The sequence below is a fragment of the Protomyctophum bolini genome (genome assembly GCF_963924005.1).
Source record: "Protomyctophum bolini genome assembly, chromosome: 1".
Lineage (NCBI taxonomy): Eukaryota > Metazoa > Chordata > Actinopteri > Myctophiformes > Myctophidae > Protomyctophum > Protomyctophum bolini.
In genome coordinates, this window is record NC_137862.1 from 27,029,290 (window position 1) to 27,052,599 (window position 23,310).

The 23,310-nt window shown below is 43.0% G+C and overlaps 1 protein-coding gene across 2 annotated transcripts in view; it reads right to left on the reverse strand.

The window, feature by feature from the left end:
• Positions 1-2,271: 2,271 nt before the first annotated feature.
• The window catches only part of tcf12 (transcription factor 12), a 139,724-nt gene continuing 118,685 nt past the window's right edge, over positions 2,272-23,310 (reverse strand). For both annotated transcript variants that reach the window (XM_080759483.1, XM_080759484.1), the window contains 7 exons: positions 22,314-22,387; positions 17,811-18,026; positions 10,301-10,409; positions 10,004-10,160; positions 7,290-7,525; positions 6,691-6,846; positions 2,272-5,532 (listed from right to left, as the gene is read on the reverse strand). In XM_080759483.1, the coding sequence (XP_080615609.1) occupies positions 6,707-6,846; positions 7,290-7,525; positions 10,004-10,160; positions 10,301-10,409; positions 17,811-18,026; positions 22,314-22,387 (932 nt within the window). In that variant the 3' untranslated portion in view covers positions 2,272-5,532; positions 6,691-6,706. The remainder of the gene's footprint in view (positions 5,533-6,690; positions 6,847-7,289; positions 7,526-10,003; positions 10,161-10,300; positions 10,410-17,810; positions 18,027-22,313; positions 22,388-23,310) is intronic.

Here is a 23,310-nt window from a genome sequence, read left to right on the forward strand (position 1 = left end):
ACTTGAATTAAGGTTTGTTGATTCCTTATCACAAAGTATGCTACTCTATGCATTTGGCATCCATTTCATATTGTGACAATTTTGCGCGTGGAATATTAATTTCTGAAAAAAGGTACACTCACAGAACATGTATACAGTATACGCCGCTAAATCACACTTTATTAAAAATAGAAACATATATATTTCATAGTACTTTTCATTCAGACTACAATGGTCCACTGCAGGAGTATAACATAGTGTAAAACGCCCATTTGGCCTAAATCCACTGTAGAAAGGTCTATGGCAGGGATACTCAAATAGATTTACCTGTGGGCCACATTACAAAAATGGCAAGGGGCCAGGGGCCAGTAGATAAAATTACGACATTAATGATACTTGATAACTTCTCTCTTTCATTTGCTTTATTTTCGCAAAATGTATCAAAGTACAATGTGCATGCACACAATATGTAAATAAATAAATGTGTTACATTTTCTTGCATAAACACAAAGAGCTGTTTCCATAACTGCACAAATTATTGCACATAACATGAGTAGCTGTTATAATAACATAATAACATAACATGAGTAGCTCTTTGCCTGCCTGCCTGCCTGTCTGTCTGTCTGTCCATGAGTAGTTATTTGTCTGTCTGTCAATGAGTAGCTGTCTTACTGTCTGCCTGTCTATGAGTAGCTGTCTGCCTGCCTGTCTATGAGTAGCTGTCTGTCTGCCTGCCTGCCTGTCCAATTGTCCATGAGTAGCTGTCTGTCTGCCTGTCTGAGTAGCTGTCTGCCTGCCTGCCTAATTGTCCATGAGTAGCTGTCTGTCTGCCTGTCTATGAGTAGCTGTCTGCCTGCCTGCCTAATTGTCCATGAGTAGCTGTCTGTCTGCCTGTCTATGAGTAGCTGTCTGCCTTCCTGCCTGTCCAATTGTCCATGAGTAGCTATCTGTCTGTCTATGAGTAGCTGTCTGCCTTCCTGCCTGTCCAATTGTCCATGAGTAGCTGTCTGCCTGCCTGTCCAATTCTCCATGAGTAGCTGTCTGTCTGCCTGTCTATGAGTAGCTGTCTGACTGCCTGCCTGTCCAATTCTCCATGAGTAGCTGTCTGTCTGTCTGCCTGTCTATGAGTAGCTGTCTGCCTGCCTTCCAGCCAGCAAGTTGGTTAACAGAAAATAAATTGTTATGGCTGAGTAAAATAAAATACAATAAACACAATTTGCCTGAAAATAGATTACCCAGCTATGACCTTTTTCATGAAAAAAAATGAGTAGTGATATGGCTGACTGAGTAAAATAAAACAATCTACCTGAAAATAGATAGCTATAAGTGAAGAGCAATTTCCGCAATTACCATTTCCGCAATTTCCGCAATTTCCGCAATTTCCATTTCCGCAATTTCCATTTCCGCAATTTCCTCAATTTCCATTTCCGCAATTTCCATTTCCACCATTTCCGCAATTTCCGCAATTACCATTTCCGCAATTTCCGCAATTTCCATTTCCGCATTTCCGCAATTTCCGCAATTTCCATTTCCACCATTTCCGCAATTACAATTTCCGCAATTTCCATTTCCGCAATTTCCGCAATTTCCAACTATTAATGGCAGCTGGGTTTCATCATTCAAAAAAAATAGAATTCTGTCCGTTTAGCTATAGAATTATGTCAGGGAATAGGGATACACAGTATATGTCTTTCATTTGCATTGCATCTCCCCCCCCCCCCCCCCCAAGCTTTTATTTTCGTTCGAGTAATAGTAGAACTCTAATAGTATTACTTATAATAATGTAATTAAAGATAACTTCATTCAGATTTATTTATTTTTATTTCATTTTCCAGATTTTTTTTTAGATTTTCATTGGTGGGCCAGTCATAATGGTCCCGCGGGCCTGATGTGGCCCGCGGGCCTGAGGTTGAGTATCACTGGTCTATGGGAATATAAACAGGAAAGCCTGTATATGACTATCATGTTACTGTCAGGTCACCCCGCCTCTTTCAGCCAGCATCTGACATTCAACAACTTTGAACTTGGCATTGCTATTGTGGACATGTGGTCCAACATGTAAGGTGTGTAAAAAAATAAATAAAATAAAGATAAAACAAAATTATAGGCGAGCATTTTCAAAAATTGCCAACATCAAAAAGCTGTGAGCTTATAGATCTGTTATTTAGCAGGCTATTTATGCTGGTTTAATGAGATGCAATCACGCAACGGCATGGAGTGGAGAAAAACAAATTAAAGAATGGGCTAACACAAAACCGTGTTCAGGGCAGGAAAGAAATGCATACAATCCAGTTTTAAAAAAGATGGCACATTTATTGCAACATAAATGTTATATACATTTTGTGTTTTCTGCTAACTGAGACAGAAAATTCAAATTTGTTGTTGCTGTTTCTTTTTTCTGTTCCTTTTCCCGATGTGCATCGACAATACCTTGAATTTCTTTTGACACGAGAACAAGTCTTTTTTTCAATCAAACAACAGAGACTGAAAAGCAAGATGGAGGAATCTGAAGCTCATATAATGCCTTTTCTTTACGTACTAGACTGAGCAACAGTCCTACTATGTTCTTAAGATGCCGTTTGTAATTTGTCTGATGATAATAATGAACAGGTTATGGTAAATAACCGTACATTTTTACTATCTAATATAGTAAAATAAAGTAAGAAACTTTTTTACTCAAAACTTTCGATTTAAAAAATCTAGAAAGAGTAATATTTAGAATTCAAGAAATATTCTTACAGTATTATTGTATAAAAGACTAACTACAGTGAAAAATAAGCCAAATGTTTTTTTTTTAACCTTTTGATCTTTTTTTCATATATTATACAAGGGAAAGCGTCGGGGAATACAGCACATGTCTAGCTTGGCAAACAGAGGAGCAAACAAACAAAGAAACAAAGGAAGTCAACAGGAAATTAAAAAAAGAAACACAAAGGAAGGAAGGAAGGAAGGAAGGAAAGAGAACAGGAAGTGACATACATTTATAACCCCCAACCAAAGTCTGCCAACATGAATACTGAAATGAAGTGCGAAGGCCACATGCAGTCAGAGACAATATCACTTATTCTGTGATGTTTAAAGGATATGCATTGTTTTTTGTAAACTCACAGAGTGGCATATCCATTGTATAAGCGATTTCCCTTTTTGAAAGAATACTCTATTCTGGATGTGGCAGCCTTATAGTTTAAGGTCTAGATTATTGATGGAAGACAAAATATACAAAGAAATCAATTGACTTTAAGACCAAAATGACTCAATAAAGGAAAAACATAAAGCATGCACACTGATAGGGGGTGAAACAAAAGTAAAGCCATGACCAATGTCTTGAAACAAAAATAACTGAAAATATCTTTTCTGCGTTTGTTCATAATTGCACTACTGTTCTAAGACACCAACTATTTGGATATTGAATTGAATTCATGTGAATTCAAAGAACTATCTAGTCTGGCTTACTGTGTCGTGTACCTTTCACCGCTTGGATCAAAACACCATTTAACATGTATGCTCAAAGTACAGTACAAATAAACATAGTTATGTGTATAGTTTTTCTTTGCCTACAGAAGTAACATTCTTTGAAACACATGTACTTGTGCTTGTGTTATTGACAGGAACAAAAAATAATAAAGTTTTATGTTCATCAGGCCAGGAGATACTATGGTCATCGTTTTGAATCTACAACTTCTTCGGTAAAGCAATTTCTGATTTAGCCAGTGGCAGGAAATAACAAAGAGAAAGCTATGTCTGCTGAAGTCCAGAGCATGAGCAGGTACACATTATACAACTTTTACAGTTTAGTCTTACAGTAGGTGTATTTAAAGTAGTGCCCATTACCGTGAATCGTTTATTGTAACAAGATAGAACAGGTTCAATGTTACTGTCAGTCCTCCTAGCAGTGGCCTCTGATGAGGAGTCAACAGCTCTATCGTGGAACGTATTACTTGCTTGTTCTATTCCGGTTCATTCCGGTCTAGCTACCAAAAACAAGGCTATAGCTCACGGTGCTCTCGCTACTCATTTACGCTGGTGCCTCGGTGAAATGTCAACCTAGTTACAAGTACTGTATACTGTTTTCGTATTTGCCTAGTTAAGACACCTTTTTGGGGAAGAAAGAGCAGCCAAACACATTTGACATGGCTCTGGACCAAAGGTTGTGTCGAGTCGTATAATGTGTACCTGTGGTGATAAATATCACAACAATCTGCAAAAACACATCAAATTGTTTACACGTAATACTATTATGGCAAAGGTACTAAAGGGAAATGAAATCCCCCCTTTAGTTAAGACACAAAAAATATGCAGGGAATGCTAAGGTCTGTAAATAGTTTGCTCTCTGTATTTTTGACTCACTACGCACGCACACACGCACGCACGCACGCACACACACACACACACACACACACACACACACACACACACACACACACACACACACACACACACACACACACACACACACACACACACACACGTACGTCTAACATTGTCATTTCAGTTAAACTAGAGTTTGCCATCCTTTTGCCACCTTTGCCACTAAGATGAAGTATTAGAGTAATAGGGGGGGCTATGCACAGAAAACAGCAGATCTACAAGCTCACGGGCGTGTCACACCATGACGTGTTGTGAGCTTGTAAAATCATCTATTTCTGTCGCGCGACATCTTAACACGCTAACCCAAGTCCAACTCGGGCTCTGTGTACTGGAGAGCTCACACAATGGGGGGGGGGGGGGCAGCAGGAAGCCTTCTGCGTTTGGTCCATTCCGTGGCGGTCGGTCAATATGCTACAGAGAAGGAACCAAGCATTCTGTAGGTTAGTTTTGGTTTAGAAGATGCTGCTCGTTATGGAATGAGATACATTTATAAATATAAATAATATATAGTCTTTTTTTCCCCGTTTTGAACGGGTCTCTCACCAATAAACATTTAAAATGTGGGGTTATAAATATCACTCTTAAACACTGGCCAATAAATACATTTCAATCTCTGTCGTTCCCCATGGCTCGTTGGGGCTAAGTGCTTCTGTTTGATTTATTCTTTCATTTTTTGGGGGGCGACACCTGGCAAACTGTAGATTGACTGAAAAGCTAACATGCTTCTCTTTTGAAAAATCACTTAAATTTCCCTTTAGACATACACTTTATAGTTCAATAACATAATAAATAGGGAAAAAAAAGAAAAAAAAGAAGAAACAAACAAAAACACAATTGCTGTTACAATGCATTCGTCAATTCAGTTTTAGGCACAAGGCAATTTCCACTTTGGGCTCGGAGGAGATTGCGTCAGTTCTCTGATTGTTTGTTCAGATAGTGATATGTGCTGAAGAAGTTTTTTCTTCTCGTGGGCAGAAATTCGCTGATAGACATTGACTGTTGTCACAGAGGGGGGGGGGGGGGGGGGGTCTTCAATCGTATAGGATTGGATTGTGTTAGTCTTGGTAGTTTTTCACTTGAAAAGTGGTCCGTTTCTTCCAATTGGTGTCACAAAACGTGTGTGTCCTGTCCGGTCTGACCACTGGGAGAGGCAAGATCACCATCTCTTTATCTTACAGAAATGATCTGGAGAGGAGAAGAACAGTATTTACAATCAAGAGATGCAATACAAGCCATATTCTGCCTCCTTATTCATCCCTATTGTGATGTCATCATCATTATCATCATTATCATCATCATCATCATCGGTGAGAATAGCTGATCTACAAGCTCACAGCGGGTCGCATTGAGAGCTTGTAGATCGGCTAGAGCTTGTAGATTTTTTTTATCGTGAAAATGCGCCGCAAATCTTTGAATATTGAAATGAAAAAGGTTGGAGAACCAGTGGTCTATACTGTAGGCAGTAGGGGTGTAACGATTATAGTAACTGCATCGAAAAATGTATTTCAATTTCAAGAATCGAATTAATCTAAACAGCAACATTGACTTTGTATCGTATTGTATCGTTTTGCAATGCAAATAATCAATTGTGTCAATACTAAGTACTTGTTGTATACAACTATGCTATTTTAAAAAGAAAAAAAGAAAAAGAGGCGTTTAAATACTATCGCAATAGTGAACCAATATCGTCCACGTATCGTATCGTCAACCATGTATCGTGATACGTATCGTATCGCTGTTAAAATGTATCCTTACACAGTAGGTACAGTAGGTGATGGTGTACAGTAATGGTTCCCAAAGTGGGGTCCATTTGGTTCCATTTGTACACTCTCAGAGTTAAATTAACATTGATTTGACAATATAAATTGGGGGGTCCCAGAGATAGAAATGCCATTAAATGGGGGTCCGTAGAGTAGACTAATGCATGTCAAACCGGGGGTCCCCATACAGACGATCAGACTCCCTGGCAGATAGGACATTAACTGATGACATGAACTCTATGTTCAGTTTTTAAATGTTTATTTTATTTCATTTATCTGGCTGTGCTTTTTTTATGGATTCCTGTAGTTTTTTAGGACTTATTTATATAGTATTGTCTTGCACTTGATATATTTTTTTCCTGCCGCTGCAGTTGGAAAGAAATAAAAACAAATAAAGCAATCTTGAACTTTGAAACGGGTTGAGAGTCACTGCTAGAGCCGTACAAAAAGTGTAATGCTGTATTGGGTCGTCCACTCACAGTTAACAGTCTTTGTATTGAGTTGTGCTTGAAATGTACTGTAATTCTGCAAACTGTTAATAGATATTTCAATCAATCAATCAATCATTCAGGTTGTACAGTACCTGTGTGCTACTGTACTCAGAGGTGGCCCATGGGATTGGATGCGTCGCTGAGGCCGGGATGGTGGGCCTGTTGAGAGTCTCCCCCCCCAGAGACCCCCGACAGCTTCTCCTCCTCCCTCCTCTTAAGGCAGGCTGCTTTAGGGTTTAAGTTACGCTCTGGAGGTTGATGAGGTGGACAAAACAAAGCAAAACCAAGCCATTAGGTTGAATACTTTTACTTTTAGTACTTTAAGTACATCTTGATGCCGATACTTTTGTGCTTTTACTCAAGTACATTTTCAATTCCGTACTTTTACTTGTAACGGTAGTAGTTCTAAATTGCAGTATTAGTACTTTTACTTACTTTTGGTGTTAGCATTATGTTATGCTTTAGCTACTGAAAAATAGCAGATCTACAAGCTCATAGCGCGCCACCGAGTGGCACGCTACGAGCTTGTAGGTCTGCTATTTTTTTTAAATCGAAGAACCACTGACATAGAAACATAGCTTTTTCAGAAAACTGTCAGGATGTAGAAGACACTTTTAGAATCTGATCTCAGGTCAAGTACTTTTTCCACCACTGGCTATAAAACAGTGAACCGTTGAGCTCCAACACTGACCTCTGACCTGCTGCTCCAGGCTGAGGATGACGGCCACGGCCTGGTGCAGGATGAGCAGCTTGGTCTGCGGCTTCTCGCTCTTCAGGTGCAGCTGGCACATGCGGCCCAGCTCCTTGAAGGCCTCGTTGATGTCGCGCACGCGCAGGCGCTCGCGTGCGTTGTTGGCCATGCGGCGCTCCCGCTCACGCTCCGCCTTCTGCTCCGGGTTGAGGTTGTCGTCGTCCTCGTTGATGCTGCTGCGGAGCGGGAACGGGGAACGGGAACGGGACGGGACGAACAAACAGAACCCCTCCGAGGTCAGTTTGGAGACTAGGAGATACCGTTTGTATTGAGACTAAAGCCCTACACACACCGTCTGCCAACGCCGCGCGTCAAAACAGCCGCCTCCGTTATTTTCAATGAACCTATCCCACACCGGCGGCGTCCGACGCACGTTCACACCTTGCCTGACACTCCGATACGCCACCGTTCTATTTTCCAGTGCAACGCACGGCAACGCCTGCGCAACCGGTGTGTGCTGGGCTTAATAAAGGGCCTTTCAAACCTGTGTTGTTTTCGTCGACTAAAACCCCAAAACGATTTTTTTTCCTCGACTACCTTTTTCCATGACGAAAACTGAATGGAAACTAAATGAAAACTAAGACTAAAATGTAGTCTTAGTTTAGTAGACTAAATCACCTGTAGATTTATCAGACTGAAATCTTATGATATTTAGTCGACTAAAACTAGACTAACACTAAAACGTTCCAGGTGACTAAATTGTGACTAAAACTAAATTAAAACGAAGAGACTATGACTGAAACTAAATTCAAAATTTGCTGCCAAAAACACCTGTGTTTTTTTGCACGGAGAAGCACGGAGAAGTTTTTGTTGCGCGCGTGCTCGTTCCGTCGTGCACACTCCCGCCCCGACACATCACCAGACCTGGATTCTGTTTAGCTTCTTTTTCTTGTTGCTTGCGTTGTCGCACCCCTCTTGAGCAGACCTGGAGCAGACCTGTCGTTGATCCAGACCCTCCTGAGCAGACCTGGAGCAGACCTGTCGTTGATCCAGACCCTCCTGAGCAGACCTGTAGCAGACCTGTAGACCTGTCGTTGATCCAGACCCTCCTGAGCAGACCTGGAGCAGACCTGTCGTTGATCCAGACCCTCCTGAGCAGACCTGTAGACCTGTCGTTGATCCAGACCCTCCTGAGCAGACCTGTAGCAGACCTGTAGACCTGTCGTTGATCCAGACCCTCCTGAGCAGACCTGGAGCAGACCTGTCGTTGATCCAGACCCTCCTGAGCAGACCTGTAGACCTGTCGTTGATCCAGACCCTCTTGAGCAGACCTGTAGCAGACCTGTAGCAGACCTGTCGTTGATCCAGACCCTCCTGAGCAGACCTGTAGACCTGTCGTTGATCCAGACCCTCCTGAGCAGACCTGTAGCAGACCTGTCGTTGATCCAGACCCTCTTGAGCAGACCTGGAGCAGACCTGTCGTTGATCCAGACCCTCTTGAGCAGACCTGTAGCAGACCTGTCGTTGATCCAGACCCTCTTGAGCAGATCTGGAGCAGACCTGTCGTTGATCCAGACCCTCTTGAGCAGACCTGTAGCAGACCTGTAGACCTGTCGTTGATCCAGACCCTCTTGAGCAGACCTGGAGCAGACCTGTCGTTGATCCAGACCCTCTTGAGCAGACCTGTAGCAGACCTGTCGTTGATCCAGACCCTCTTGAGCAGACCTGTAGCAGACCTGTAGCAGACCTGTCGTTGATCCAGACCCTCCTGAGCAGACCTGTAGCAGACCTGTCGTTGATCCAGGCAACAACGTGTGCGTTCCTCGCTTCCCGTTTGAGAGACGTTTTGGCAGCTGAGAGCAGCTCTACGACGACTCATCGTAGCTGTTGCAACTTCCTGTTGGAGCCGTTCTGCGGCTCTGCCAACGTGCACATGTTTGTTGTTGTTCTGCCTTTGGGTGTTGATTTTTATTATCCATTGATGTTCTGTTTTTGGTTCACCACTTCGTGGGGCTCTGAGCTTGTACATCTGCTATTATTGAACGTATTGAACGCAATGTGATGCGAGTATTTTCTAAAGATTTTGTGCATATTTTGAACTTGTGAAATGGGACATTCTGCAATATGAGTAATTTTACTTTAGTAATTTAAGTACATTTTGATGCCGCTACTTTTAAACTTGAGTACATTTTAAATACAGGACTTTTACTTGACGTAACGGAGTACATCTACATTTCAGTATTTATACTTTTACTTAAGTAAAACATTTGAGTACTTTTTCCACCACTGGGTAAAGGAGAGTAAAGCCTATATGTATACCTAGCCTCGGAAACCCAGACGTTTGTTAAATTGACGCAGACACGTACACACGCGCACACACACACACACACACACACACACACACACACACACACACACACACACACACACACACACACACACACACACACACACACACACACACACACACACACACACACACACACACACACACACACACACACACACACACACACACACACACACACACACACACACTCCTCTCTCTCTCTCTCTCTCTCTCTGTCGCTCTAATTAATTAGTCTCATGTCCTGCAGCTGTGTCTACCCACCAGTACTGATAAATGTCCTTTTGAGATTGAGGAACAAACGAGTGGGATGGTACTGTAGTTTCTCCTGCCTATGCCACAGAAAGTGTTCCAGTCTAATATATACCTGGTCCGGGTGCCTCCGCGGGGGGTCTTGATGTCCCTCTTGTCTCCGTCAGCGTTGGAGTCCAGGTCGTCGGAGGAGTGGATGTCGTCTTTGTCTTGGTTCTCCAGCTTCAGCTCCAGAGCGGCAGCGACCTGTCCAGCCAGGCCCGCAGCCAGACCTGCACAAACACACACACTTAATGACTGTTGGTAGGGCGTTCCACATTTTGGTGGCATAAGAGCGAAATTTATTTAGTCCCTTGTTTGTGCCGAATATATATAGAGAGACAGAGACAGAGACAGAGACAGACAGACAGACCTCTGAAGGTTTCCAGGTGGCTCAGCTCAGCGCTGGATGTGGAGCCGGCACTGGGCAGCCCTCCATGGCTGCTGTTCAGGCTGGCATCGTCGCGATGGTGGGTGGCACCCTAGAGCACACACACACACACACACACACACACACACACACACACACACACACACACACACACACACACACACACACACACACACACACACACACACACACACACACACACACAGCGACAAGGACTGGTCAAGGACAAGGCTGTCATGTGACAATACGTCCATCCAGAGAGAAGAAGCTCTTAGTTTACCCGTGGTGCCAGCCAGCCAGCAGCTACAGTAGGATGTTTCCCATTACAACCCATTTAGACCTGAGACCAGATGCTACAAAATGTCTTCTAAATCCTATACCTATATAAACGTTTTTTTGTCATGTCATGTCAATCACTGGTTCCTTTCTAAATTGGCCTGCAATTCTCCTCTTCCTCCTTTCCTAATAGTGTTTTGTTGATGCATGCCGTCACGTATTAATTGTGCAAATCTGCAAGTCACGTGTTAATTGTGCAAAACGTTGATCAATTGAATACATTGGACCACAATGGAAACAAGTGCCATATGCAGGACTCGTTTGTGTTACCAATTTACAATTTAGGCAGATGCGCTTAATCCAGAGCGATTTACATTTTGCAAGAACAAAAAAGCATGGCAATACATCATATACATGAAAAAGTAGTTATCCTGAATCATACGTATAAGCTAAGAACGTAACAGTGGAATATATAACAAAACTATGCATATAGTGCTATGTCTACATAAAATGCTATATAAGTCTAATGCTATCATAAATTGAGCCTTTTCATGAAAACCTCTCCCTAACTTCCCTCCCGACCCCCAATATAAATTGACTGCTACAATAACCTTAATAATAGAGACAAAACAACATAAATAAATACTGAAACCAGATATAATCATTAGGGAAGGTGTATGCATGTACTATGTGTACTATATGTAAACTCTTCATTTCCATTTTCCAGCCATTCAGTTTTGTTTTTTTTGGAACCCCCCAAAATAATTTGGCAACCCCCTGAGGGGTCGCGACCCACGGGTTGAGAACCCCCTGACTTAGCACATCGCTAGCCTTGGAACACTTCAACTTTCTAAACGGTTGAAACCAACTATGCCACCTTTTCTCCAAAAGAACAACAAAGAGCCCTGACCGTTTCCCCTTTATTATTCTGTCCACGTTCAGAACTGTGAAGCTTCCATCACGCTTTGCACCACCAAGGTTCCACCACATGTTCTGCTTTCCCTTCAGAGAAACCCGCTGGAGAAAGAAGGAAGGGGAAAGCAGGCGCCTGCGAGGGCACTGGTGGAACGTGGCCAGTGGTGGAAAAAGTACTCAGTTGTTTTACTTAAGTAAAAGTACCAATACTGCAATTTAGTAAAAGTCCGAAATTGAAAATGTTCTTGAGTAAAAGTACAAAAGTATCGGCATCAAAATGTACTTAAAGTGCTAAAAGTAAAAGTACTCATTGTGCAGAATGTGCCATTTCACAAGTAAATAAAGTTTTCAAATTATTGTAATGAAGTAAAAGTACACATTTTGGCTCTGAGATGTAGTGAAGTAGAAGTAAAAGTATTGGAAATTGGAGTACAAATACCTCAAAATTGTACTTAAGTAAAAGTACTTTACACCACTGAACGTGGCCATGTTGTACATTTACCCACGTACTGTACTCAGGTCACTAGTTCTCAAAAATTATTCAAAATCTTCCAAACATTTTAGAGATCTTTTTTTTTGCAATAGCATATGTATACAAGCTCGAGGAGATGTATACGAGTTTGTAGATCTGCTATTTTTGAATACCAGACATATTATACACCACGGATAAAGTGGTTAAAGTGACTATTAGCTCCACCCCCAATTCTCCCTATTTTTCGGGCGGAATGTGATGATCCATAGAAAGGAATACCAGCACTCACTCAGGGTGCCTATGGGCTATGGTTCCAAACATTGGAACTATCCCATTGAGTTAGAATGAGCACTTCCGCATTCCATTGTTACAATGGGAGTCAAGGCTAGTGTCGCCACTCTCTTACTAGATTACTCTGATCTCTACCTGAACCAATGTGCACCCAATGTCACTCTATCACTTTGAACGACTCAACTGAGTGCATTTTTGCTTCTCCTCCTTTCTTCAAGGATTGTGATGATGATCCACAGTCACTGTTGGCCTCCGTTAACCCTGTACCAAACGCTAATCTCTTATAGCTGGCTGCTCAACAGGTGTCCAAACAAGTCTTTGTCTGGTAGGAAGAGGGTGGGGTGTGGGGACTAGGGGTGTGTGTGTGTGTGTGTGTGGGGGGGGGGGGGTTGGGGTGTGTGTGGGGGACGACGACGACGACTAGGGGTGTGGGGGGGAGAGTGGCGAGGAGTAGAAGAAGAAGAGCCGCTTCCATTTTCACGGGTGGGGGGGCAGGCCTTGATTACCATACAGCTGAGGAAAGGGGACGTTCTGTTTTGGTGGAGAGAGAGAGAGAGAGAGAGAGAGAGAGGGAGAGAGAGAGAGAGAGAGGAGCTGTTTCAGACACACACACGCTTCTTCTTCCCAACCATTCAGATTTCCTGAGTTGTTAAAAAGAGGCGATGAAAAGAGAGAGAGAGAGAGAGAGGGAGGGGGGGGGGGGCTGTGTTGCGGCTGGTGGGCCGTGGTGGGCTTTCTGTCTGTCTGGGGGGACCCCCCCCCCAATACACACAGGAAGCACTGTGTCTTCTCCTCTCCCTCCCTGTGGGGGGGGGGTGCACAGTGGTGGAAAGGAACATAACGTTTCTCTCGCTCCCCCACAACACCGCCAACAAACACGGCCTCAAACAAATAGCGCCAGATTCTATTCAACGCCAACAACACAAGCAGTGATTCAGTCGCCGGTCATTCGTTTCTTCGTTCGTTCGAACAGAACGAGAAACACACTTCCCTCAAGCGGCGTCCAAGGATCACACACACACACACACAACACACAACGTCAACACAATGTGTCCCCTGATTGATGTCGCGCAACATCAACAAGTCCCTCGTGGGTAGGACAAAGTGCACGCAACGGAGCCAGAAACAAGTATAAAGAGACTGTAATAATAATAATAATAATAATAACTAGAAAAAGTGCCCCTCGGGACACAGGTCTCCACCAGGTCAGGCCAGGTTGTCGCCTCCTGGTGGCGCTATAAGAGGCCAATGTGAAAAGGGTGGGATATATTCCTCAGCCTATAGTTGGAATGTGCATGGAATGGTATGTACGGTATGGTACAGGATGTAAGCTTGTGTGTGTGTGTGTGTGTGTGTGTGTGTGTGTGTGTGTGTGTGTGTGTGTGTGTGTGTGTGTGTGTGTGTCGATATATTATAGCTTTATGGGAGAGACACAGACAGAAAAATATTGAATGAAAATCATCCTGTCTCACAGTTATATATATATATATAGTTATATATTTAAACTGTGTTTAAACCACACTATGACATGTAATTGCACGCCGATTTGATGCGCAGAAAGAACATATCATATTCTAATCGGGTTAAGGTGCACATAATAAGAAATGTCCTTTTTATCGGGGATACCTTGTAGGCTATGTCTCCGGTGAATTGCAAGCAGCAATAAGCACATTATTGTTCAAACACCTGCTCCTCTGTTCATCTGTTGCTCTTATTTGGCTTATAAAATAATTATTAAGAATGAATGCAATAGCAAGTTGTTGCTGTCGTTCCATGTTGCTGTTCTCTTCTCTCTCTGTGTGACTGAACTTCACTGAAGGTTGTGCCCAAAAATTGTAGACAGTGATTTCCCCTCATGTTCTTTTTCCCTCGTAAAATGACCTATTTTCTTTTTTTCCCACTATTTGGTTCGCTTAACATGTTCACGTGTCATTTGTTTACATATTTGGTTTGCTTTACAAATTAAGTCCTGTCTGTGTGAACACTAAATGGACCAAAATCTAAATGCAACAACTTAAACATTAATTTTGGTCCCATGATCCGGACCTTCTAAGCAAACTTTGGGTGTGAAAGCGCCCTAAAATGTGACTAAAACTAAGTGAAAACTAAATGAGAAAAAGTGCCCCTCGGGGCACAGGTCTCCACCAGGCCAGGTCAGGTTATTGTGGTCTTCTGGTGGCACTATATAATAGGCCAATGTGAAAAGGTTGCCATTTCTTTCAAAAGACTATAATATGACTAAAGAAAAAAGTGCTGTCAAAATCGACACTGGTCCACCGCCAAATGACGTATCATTTTGGGGGTCCTCGACAGGAGAAAGCTCTCTGGGAAGCAGTGCTCGGCTACAGATGTGCTCAAATCCCCACGCTCTTTAAAATTAAATAAGTCAGCCTGCATTCCTCCAGCCCCTCTGGAGTGTGTATCGTGCCCAAGAGGCCAATAGCAAGAGGGTCCAACTTTGCTTTACTTCCCGTATCTGCGTGAAGTGGGCGGACACATTATTAGGAGACAGGAAGAATGTTGGAGTCTTAATTTCCAATGGGAGAGTGAAAATGCAATTCATTATTATGTCACTATATTACTGTTTTTTTTCATTGGCACGTTTGACTGTCAGGAAGAAACCCTAAATACAAAGGGAATACATCATTGCACATAACACGACTCCAGGGTGTCTAATGAAGTACTGTCACCTCATAGACAAATGACATAACAACCACACCAAGGGCTCTAATGAAGTACTGTCACCTCATAAACACATGACATAACAACCACACCAATGGCTCTAATGAAGTACTGTCACCTCATAAACACATCACAAACTGGAAAAAGTACAAAAATCACGGCACTCCATCTTTAACTCCATGGTCACTGAACTAAATACTGTATCCAATCATCACAAGGCACACAATATTTACATGATATTCATACTAAAATGGCTTCTTTTAGTGAGACAAATCAGGAGAAAATCTACTTTGTTATCGACATTTCTTTATCCCAGCAACAAACTATCGCGAGATTTGACGAGTCCGGAAGAGTCTCTCTGTCCATGTGCAATTGACGGACGACACATAGGGGGCCCTAACCCCATATTTAAGATGAGAATATGTGGAATATGTGAATATTATAACGTGAAATGAATGGACATATTAAAAGTGAAATTAAATGTGTGTTCCAATGCTAAATAATAATATAATTCTTGGTTGATGAGGCCTGATTTCCGTTGTGTTGTTGTCAGCCTGGGAGAGGGAGGGTGGTGGGAAGGTCGGGGAAGAAGCAAACAACGCCTACTTTATTTAGGAGACCGTTTGTAGGCTTTGTGTACCATTTCACCTCTAGTGGCTCCAATGAAGATCGCCCATCTTTATAAATTAATAATCTTTGATCGTGTAAACCAAGTGTTGCCAGATAATTGGCGAGAGAAATAAACAACCAGGTCTGAAAACAAGCCGAAAAGAAGTGGCTATTAGTCCAAATGAGCACATTCAACCCATTTTGGACGTTAACCCCTTTTGGTGATTTAAGCATTATGTTATACTTTAGCTATTGAAAAATAGCAGATCTACAAGCTCATAGTGCGGCACCGAGTGGCGCAACATTTTTATTATTATATTCTTTCAGAGCGAACGTTTTTAACTAAAATCTTTGCTTCTGGGGAGGGGTCCCTGGAAAAGAATATTTTCAGATGGGGGGGTCGGCGGCCAATTACAGCCACTCCAATGCCCAGTGATGTTTGTCCCTACGTCTCTATGTATGTCTATGTATATACAGGTGCATCATGGGAAGCAGAGTTTTTTTTTGCACCACTCAACTTCAGACGGGTCTAATTTTTGGAATACATATTTAACCAATATTTAACCATCAACGAGAGCTTGTGAGTAAATAATAACTGCATTGCATCCATTGGAACACGAGCTTTAATTTCCTGAAAGGTAAATTGAAGATTTCTTTTTGACATACAAGGTTTTCCAACCTGACCACGATGGAACACTTTCCAGACTGAAGAACAACTTCCACTCCATTATACGCCTGCTTTTCTCATTTATTTGACTTTCTTCACCCCTTGTGTATACTAGCCTTCCTCAAGGAGCAGGAGGGAAAGGTCCTACGCCAGGCATGACCACTTATGGAAAATATGTCAGTAAGCAGTTCAACTGGCCTATGTGGAAAACAGATCTGGTTTTTTGTTGCATATGGCAGCCGAGTCATTTCTGAACAGGTGGCCCATCAGCCTAGTTTTGCAGTGAGTCTGGAAATGTTCTATGTGAATTATGAGAATGAATACTTAAAGATGGAGCGCCATGAGTTTTGTATTTCTTCCAGGTTTTCCATGTGTTTAGGAGGTGACGGTACTTTATTAGACCCCTTGGCGTGGTTGTTATGTGCAATGATGTCTTCCCTTTGTATTTAGTGTTTCTTCCCTAGGCTGAAACCTTGACAGTCAAACGTGCCAATGACAAAAAAAAGAAAGTGATACAAAAACGACATTTTAACAAATACTGTATTTAAAAAATAAATAAAGACGTGTGTTCTTTGTGTTTTCCTTAAAGATGGAGTGCCACAATTTTTGTATTTTTCCAGTTTTTCATGTGTCTATAAGGTGACAGTACTTCATTAGACACTCTGGAGTCGTTTTTATGTGCAATGGTGTATTAACTTACTTAGGGTTTTATCCTGGAGGCTGAACCCTTGACAGTCAAACAGGCCAATGAAATAAACAGTAATATAGTGACATCACACTGTCAGCCCCTCCCCTAACCCCTCCCCCTTTATCATACAACTACAGCTGTGGGGGCAGCTTCAGTTCAGGTGGATCACCACCCATCAGGCAAACCAGGCATACTTAATGAACTGTCCACATAAAAGCATGGTTTTAACAAATACTGTACACTTTTTGGAAAAAGTTCTCCCTCCTTATATTATAATAATACCTGATGATCATGTTTTAGGGTGGAAAAAAATCGTGGTACTTTCTTTTGGTACAAATAATTAATAAAAATAAAGGACAAATTGGAGCCATTTATTTGAGTTCACACTATGGGCACAGGTTTTCCCGTTGGCCCCGCACTATAGGGCAACAGCCCTACTTTACTATTCATCAACCACTCCCAAAAGTTAGTCAATTAATCATGAGAGATATGACTGTGTGTGTGTGTATGTGTGTGTGTGTGTGTGTGTGTGTGCATGTGTGTGTGCGTGCGTGTGTGTGTGTGTGTGAGTGAGTGCAGGGGCGGGGCTACAAATCCCGGGCCCCAATTAATATTAGTTAATTAGTTAATTCATTAAACATATAGTTTTGCTGACAGACGGAAACCTCTCATCTCCATAATCTAACTTTGATCATGATTACTACTTCATGATCATACAACAACTATACAGCGTCACATGAAAGCATCAACAGTAGCAGATTGAGCTTGTAGATCTGCGATCTGTAGTATGATCAAATAGGGTGTTAATTTACGAAAAAAGTTGTCGATGGAGATAGGAGGTTTTGTACGTTCAAGATAAATAAAGATCAAATCAAGTCAAAGGTCCACGTACCATCGCTGCTGTCCGACTCTGGGCCAGCGCAGACGAAGGGAAGCTGGCTCCGAGGGCTGCTCCGAGGGGCCCGAGGGCCGCTCCGAGGGGCCCGTTCTGCACCTGCCCCAGGAGACTGTGGATGTCGCTGGGCAGACCGGCGGTGGACCCCACCGCGTGGTTCCGCAGGACGAGGATGGCGTCGTCCAGCCTGTCCAGACGATCCTCCATCCGAGACTGAGAGGACGAGGGGGAAGAGGAGGAGGAGGAGGAGGAGAGGGACAGATACAGAGAGGACGAGGGAGAAGAGGGGGACAGACGAGGAGGAGGAGGAGGAGAGGGACAGATACAGAGAGGGCAGAGAGAAAAAGGACAACGGCAGCTTAATGACAACCATGTTAGGACAAACAAGCCGAGAATGCTGATTGATCGTTATTAGAGATGTCCCCGATACTGTATCGGTATCGGGAAAAAAAGTATCGGTATCGTCCCTTTTTTGGTCACATCGGGATCGGCGAATATATGCCAGTCTAACCACCGATCCGACACGGGGGGGGGGGGGGGGGTAAGGGGTTGACACTAGGCAGGTAAATAAAATGTTGGGGCATGTGGAGTTTGCTTTCGAGTTGCCCAAACTGCATGTGCACATTTTGAGTGAGGAGTCTGCTATTAACAACACGAGATAAGATGTAATTATTATAAATATTATTCTCTGGTATCGGTATTCGGTAACCTAGCTAACACAGAAATGGTGTTATCGGATCAGGAACGGAAACAGTGTATCTGGACATCACTAATCATTATAATGGTGTGGACTTGGAAAAAGAAGGGGGTAAATAAAATAAAAATAAAGAACATTTTGAAGTGTAAGATAAAACAAATGCATCCAAATGCATGAGGTTTGAGCCATTTCAACTTGAAGTGGATGGATTAATTAATTTTGACTAAAATGTGTTCTGGCGGGCCTTGATACCGTCGTAATAACAGTTTTTACACATGCTGAAAATAGCAGATCTACAAGCTCACAACACGTCGCAACACGTTGTGAGCTTTTTCAGCATGCAAACAAAGTGTAAAATGACTTATACTGGATCTCTTACCATAACATTTTATTCTAGTTTATATTTGTTGACAAAATCGACAGTATATTTAGTCTTTTAGTCATCATGGCTTAGTTTTAGTCCTAGTTTTAGTCGACGAAAACAACACTGCCCGAGTGCTCGCACAATGAACTCTATTTTTCCTCTAACTGTAAAAACAGATGCACCCGATCATGACAATTATTTTATTTTTAGTCCGATTATGCACCTAAGGTGATCATCCCTGCAAGCTGGAATGGCTAAAAAACCTAAATAACACTCATGAAAATTACAGAAATAAAAAATAAACACATCAGAATTAGTGGAGCTGCATTTCACTGTGTGAGGAATGCAAGATTTGGAAGTCGAGCTTGAGAAAGAAACTATACAATGATGGAAGGAAGGTATGTATTATGGCTGATGAGAGAGAAGATGGAAGGGGGAAGAAAAGCTTCCATCTTGAAGGGCAGGAATACCTCGCAGACATCCTTTAAGAAACACATGGCATCCTGCAGATGCTCATGGAGCTGCTGGTGAACTCTGTTTTTCTGGCAAGATAAAGTCAAATATGAATAAGACAAGTGTTATGAAAAAGAGAAAAGCTATAGAAGACCAATCAAGACAAGAGGTCGTCGTCAAATCAAATAATTATAGGCCCCCATTTAGACTGCAGTCACAGATCCAGTCAAATCTGATTCAAGTCTTGATTCATTTCTCAAATCTGATCTTTTGGCCCCGATCGTTCACACTGCCGTTTGTCAAGTGACCAGATCTGATCTGCGTGTTCAGACTGGCAGCCCAAATCCAGCCTGAATCAGATCTGAGCGACATCCAGATTGGAATCTGATTTGTTTAAATAACTCTAAATGCAGACAGGTCACATATAAGTCACATGGAATGTGATTTAGATCTAACCAGGGACCCCCCCCACCCCCAGAAACAAAGATTTCAGTTAAAAACTTTCGCTCTGAAAGAATATATATTCAAAGATTTGAATATATATACTTCGGTGTATATGCTCCAAAGGTAATCAAACAATCCTTGCAGCCTCGGTATATTGGATTCATTTAATTTAAAGCCCTCAACGTGTCAACGGTAAACAAGCCCCTCCTCCTCCTCTACTCTCCCAGTCCAGCCCAGCCCGCCGGGGGCTCTACAAGGAGGCCATGTCATACATCGCTCCACCCCCCCCCCCCCCCCCCAAATTGTGAGAATGCATGCATGACGATGTGGGCATCAGGTTGTTATGTACATGAAAAGTGATCCCGGTCCCCCCGTCCAGCCCCGTCCACCCCCCGTCCCAAAAGGCAGCAGCGTAGGAATCTCGGGGCAGTGGTTCCACGGAGCAACAGCTGCCAAGTCCTCCCTCCCTTCCCCTCTTCACTATCCCACTTCATCCTAGCCGCCCCACCCCAACTGTCACCCACCCCCCCCCCCCCCCCTCTTACCAAGTGTCGCCAGATTTTTGCGAGTCCGGTTTCCGTCCGGTTCTTAGGAAAACAAGCGTGTAAATTAAAAATCACACCCGTGTGAACTGAGTGGTGCAACTCCCCCCCACCCCCCCCCTCTCTCTCTCTCTCTCTCATTACCTAGCAGGCAACAGTGCAGCACTATCCCTCTCTCTGTTTCTGGCACAACAGCGCCCCTACTGGTACTCATAGTCATATACTGGTGCTCATTAACGTCACATAGGTAGGTGAACACGGACATTGCTGTTCCTTGGAGTGGTTGCACCACTCAAACAGGAAAGTGAATAACGTGTGGCTGTATAGGCCTATAGAGGCCATAACGATTTAAACCTATTGGCATCGGCTATATTTAGTATTTATGGGAAGAAAGTAAAAATATATATAAAGGGGCCAAGGGGTTCTGCATAAAAGCTGTTTTCAAATGGGGATATGTGGATAATAACTAGAGGAAAACTATCGGTATCGGCCCTTATTTTGTCTAACCTGCACCGATCCGACACAGGGGTAGAGGGTTGACACTATGGCAGGTAAATAAAATGTTGGGGCATGTGGAGTTTGCTTTGGAGTTGCCCAAACTACAAGGAGTCTGCTATAAACGCAACACGAGATCACAACACTGGTATCGGTATTCTGTATCGGCTAACACAGAAATTGTGGTATTGGGATCGGGAACGAAAAAAAGTGTATCGGGACATCCCTAATAATAGCATATTAATTATTATTAAGGGGGAGGGGGTGTCCTTGACGTGAACATGTTTGAGAACCACTGGTTTAAACGGCATTAGGAAAGAAACTACACTTAGAAAGAAAAAATCTCCAAACACAGGCAACTCGCAAACTATACCAGTATTTACTATAGCAACTTACATAAAAACTAGCCTGAAAGTACCCGAGCTTTTCTTGGCATAGTGGTGGCGGTTCAAACTATCGCTGGAAACGGACGCCGGCTCTCCCCATTGGTTCATTACATATATATACACCCCATTGGTTCATCTACCTATATACGTATATATATTAGATATTCGCCCCGGGACCCAAACTTGTAGATCGGCTATTTTCACTACGAGTTTGTTATTAATTCATGAAAAGTCTAGCTTTTATGGAGGAATGTCTTATATTTTGAAATAATAATAATAATAATTAAAAACCAAAATGTATAGGGAACAAAAAACTACGGGGGATCCATAACAATGTGTCCGCGGCCCCCGGGGACCCCCACAAGTGGGTCCCGACGGACGACCCACTGTTTGGGGGGGTTACGATAAGCGGACGTGGCAACCACGAAAAGCCGAGAACAGATGGCACGTACGGCCTCGCCCCGACTCCCCGAGGGAGCAGGTATTGTTCAGCAGGGCTGACTCTAAACAACCCCCCCCCCCCCCCCCCCCCCATCGCACCCTTTTCAACGACATTTGTCAACTAGGAATCTCCCCTGTAATGCTATATAGCTCCGTCTCGCTCTCCAAGGCTAAACCCATCTTAGCCCCGAGCATCCATTTCAGACGGTTCTCTAAGTGCGGAACGGAGGAATCCTCTACAGGGGTCCTTCAGTGACTTCCAGAGGGTCAGCTCGCCCCCCATGAGTTAAAGGACCACTTTGCCCACTTGCCCTATCTTCATAGAATTGGTCCCCACTAATGTTCATGATAAAATAAAATATCACCATTATAACGATGATGTCACTGGTGGACGGGATTCTGAACTGCCCACAGGACCAATTATATGAAGACAGGTTGAAAAGTGGTCCTTTAACCACTTAAACCGCGCAGCATCTGATTCTTGTGAGCTTGTAGATCTGCTATTTTCAACATGCAACCAATGTAGAATGACTTGTCCACGAGTCCCTTCCTAGTTTTGATTATAGCTTAGTTTTCATTTAGTTTCCATTTAGTAAAAAAGGTAGTCGACGGACAATTTTCGTCATAGTATTAGTCGACGAAATCAACACTGGGGGAGAGTGGACGTGGGGGTCTTACCAGTGAGTGGAGAGAGTTCTCGTAGTTCGGGGAGGAGGGGTTTGTCCGCCGGCACGAGGGCCACTGGTTGTTACCTGAGGATAGATGAAGACAGACAGAGAGAGAGAGAGAGACAGAGAGAGGATGGCTGCCATTAGATCAGGGAGTTGGTTCTCCAACAGCTGCAGATAAAGCTTGAGAGTCCGAAGAAGAGAAGTGTGGTGTCATCCATTCCACGGACGGACCCAGACATGCAAAAATACTTCAATGTTAATGTTAGCTTAACATTTGAGAAACGGCCACCTACAATGTGTCGCATTATTGCGATCTGTTTGTGCGCTTGTTTGAAATTAGTTTGTAATACATTGTCTGCTATATTGACGTATATATACGTGTATATATATATAACCATTTCTGAAAAACCCTGCATATCTAGTCGCCCATAAAAGCTGGTCCAAGGTCCAAGATGGGTTCCAACAACAAGCTTGTTTGCTTGGCTTGGGGAAACCCATGTGCGTTAGAAGAACTCTCAACCACAGCTCACTCATTCACTTTCAGAAGGACGCGGGTGAGAGAGCTGTATCCTGCTCTCCAGCTTATACAAAGACCCACACACATTGAGCACACACACACACACACACACACACACACACACATACACACACACACATACACACACTCACGCACGCGCAATAACACAATAACATGTCGTCATAACAGCACACACATCCTGTTTTTTTCCCTCTTTTTTCTTGTTTGCTCTTCTTGCTTTGGGTTAGTTTGATATTTTTTATCTTTCAGACTCAAACTGCATCACTTCCACATGCCTCTGGTCTGCATACTGTACTGTACTGTACTGTACTGTACTGTACTGTACTGTACTGTACTGTACTGTACTGTACTGTACTGTACTGTACTGTACTGTACTGTACGCTGTTGGAAGTATGGGGAAGAACTCCCACATATACTTCCACTCTGGAAGCAGTGTTGCCACGTCTGCTAATTAGAAGCGATTATT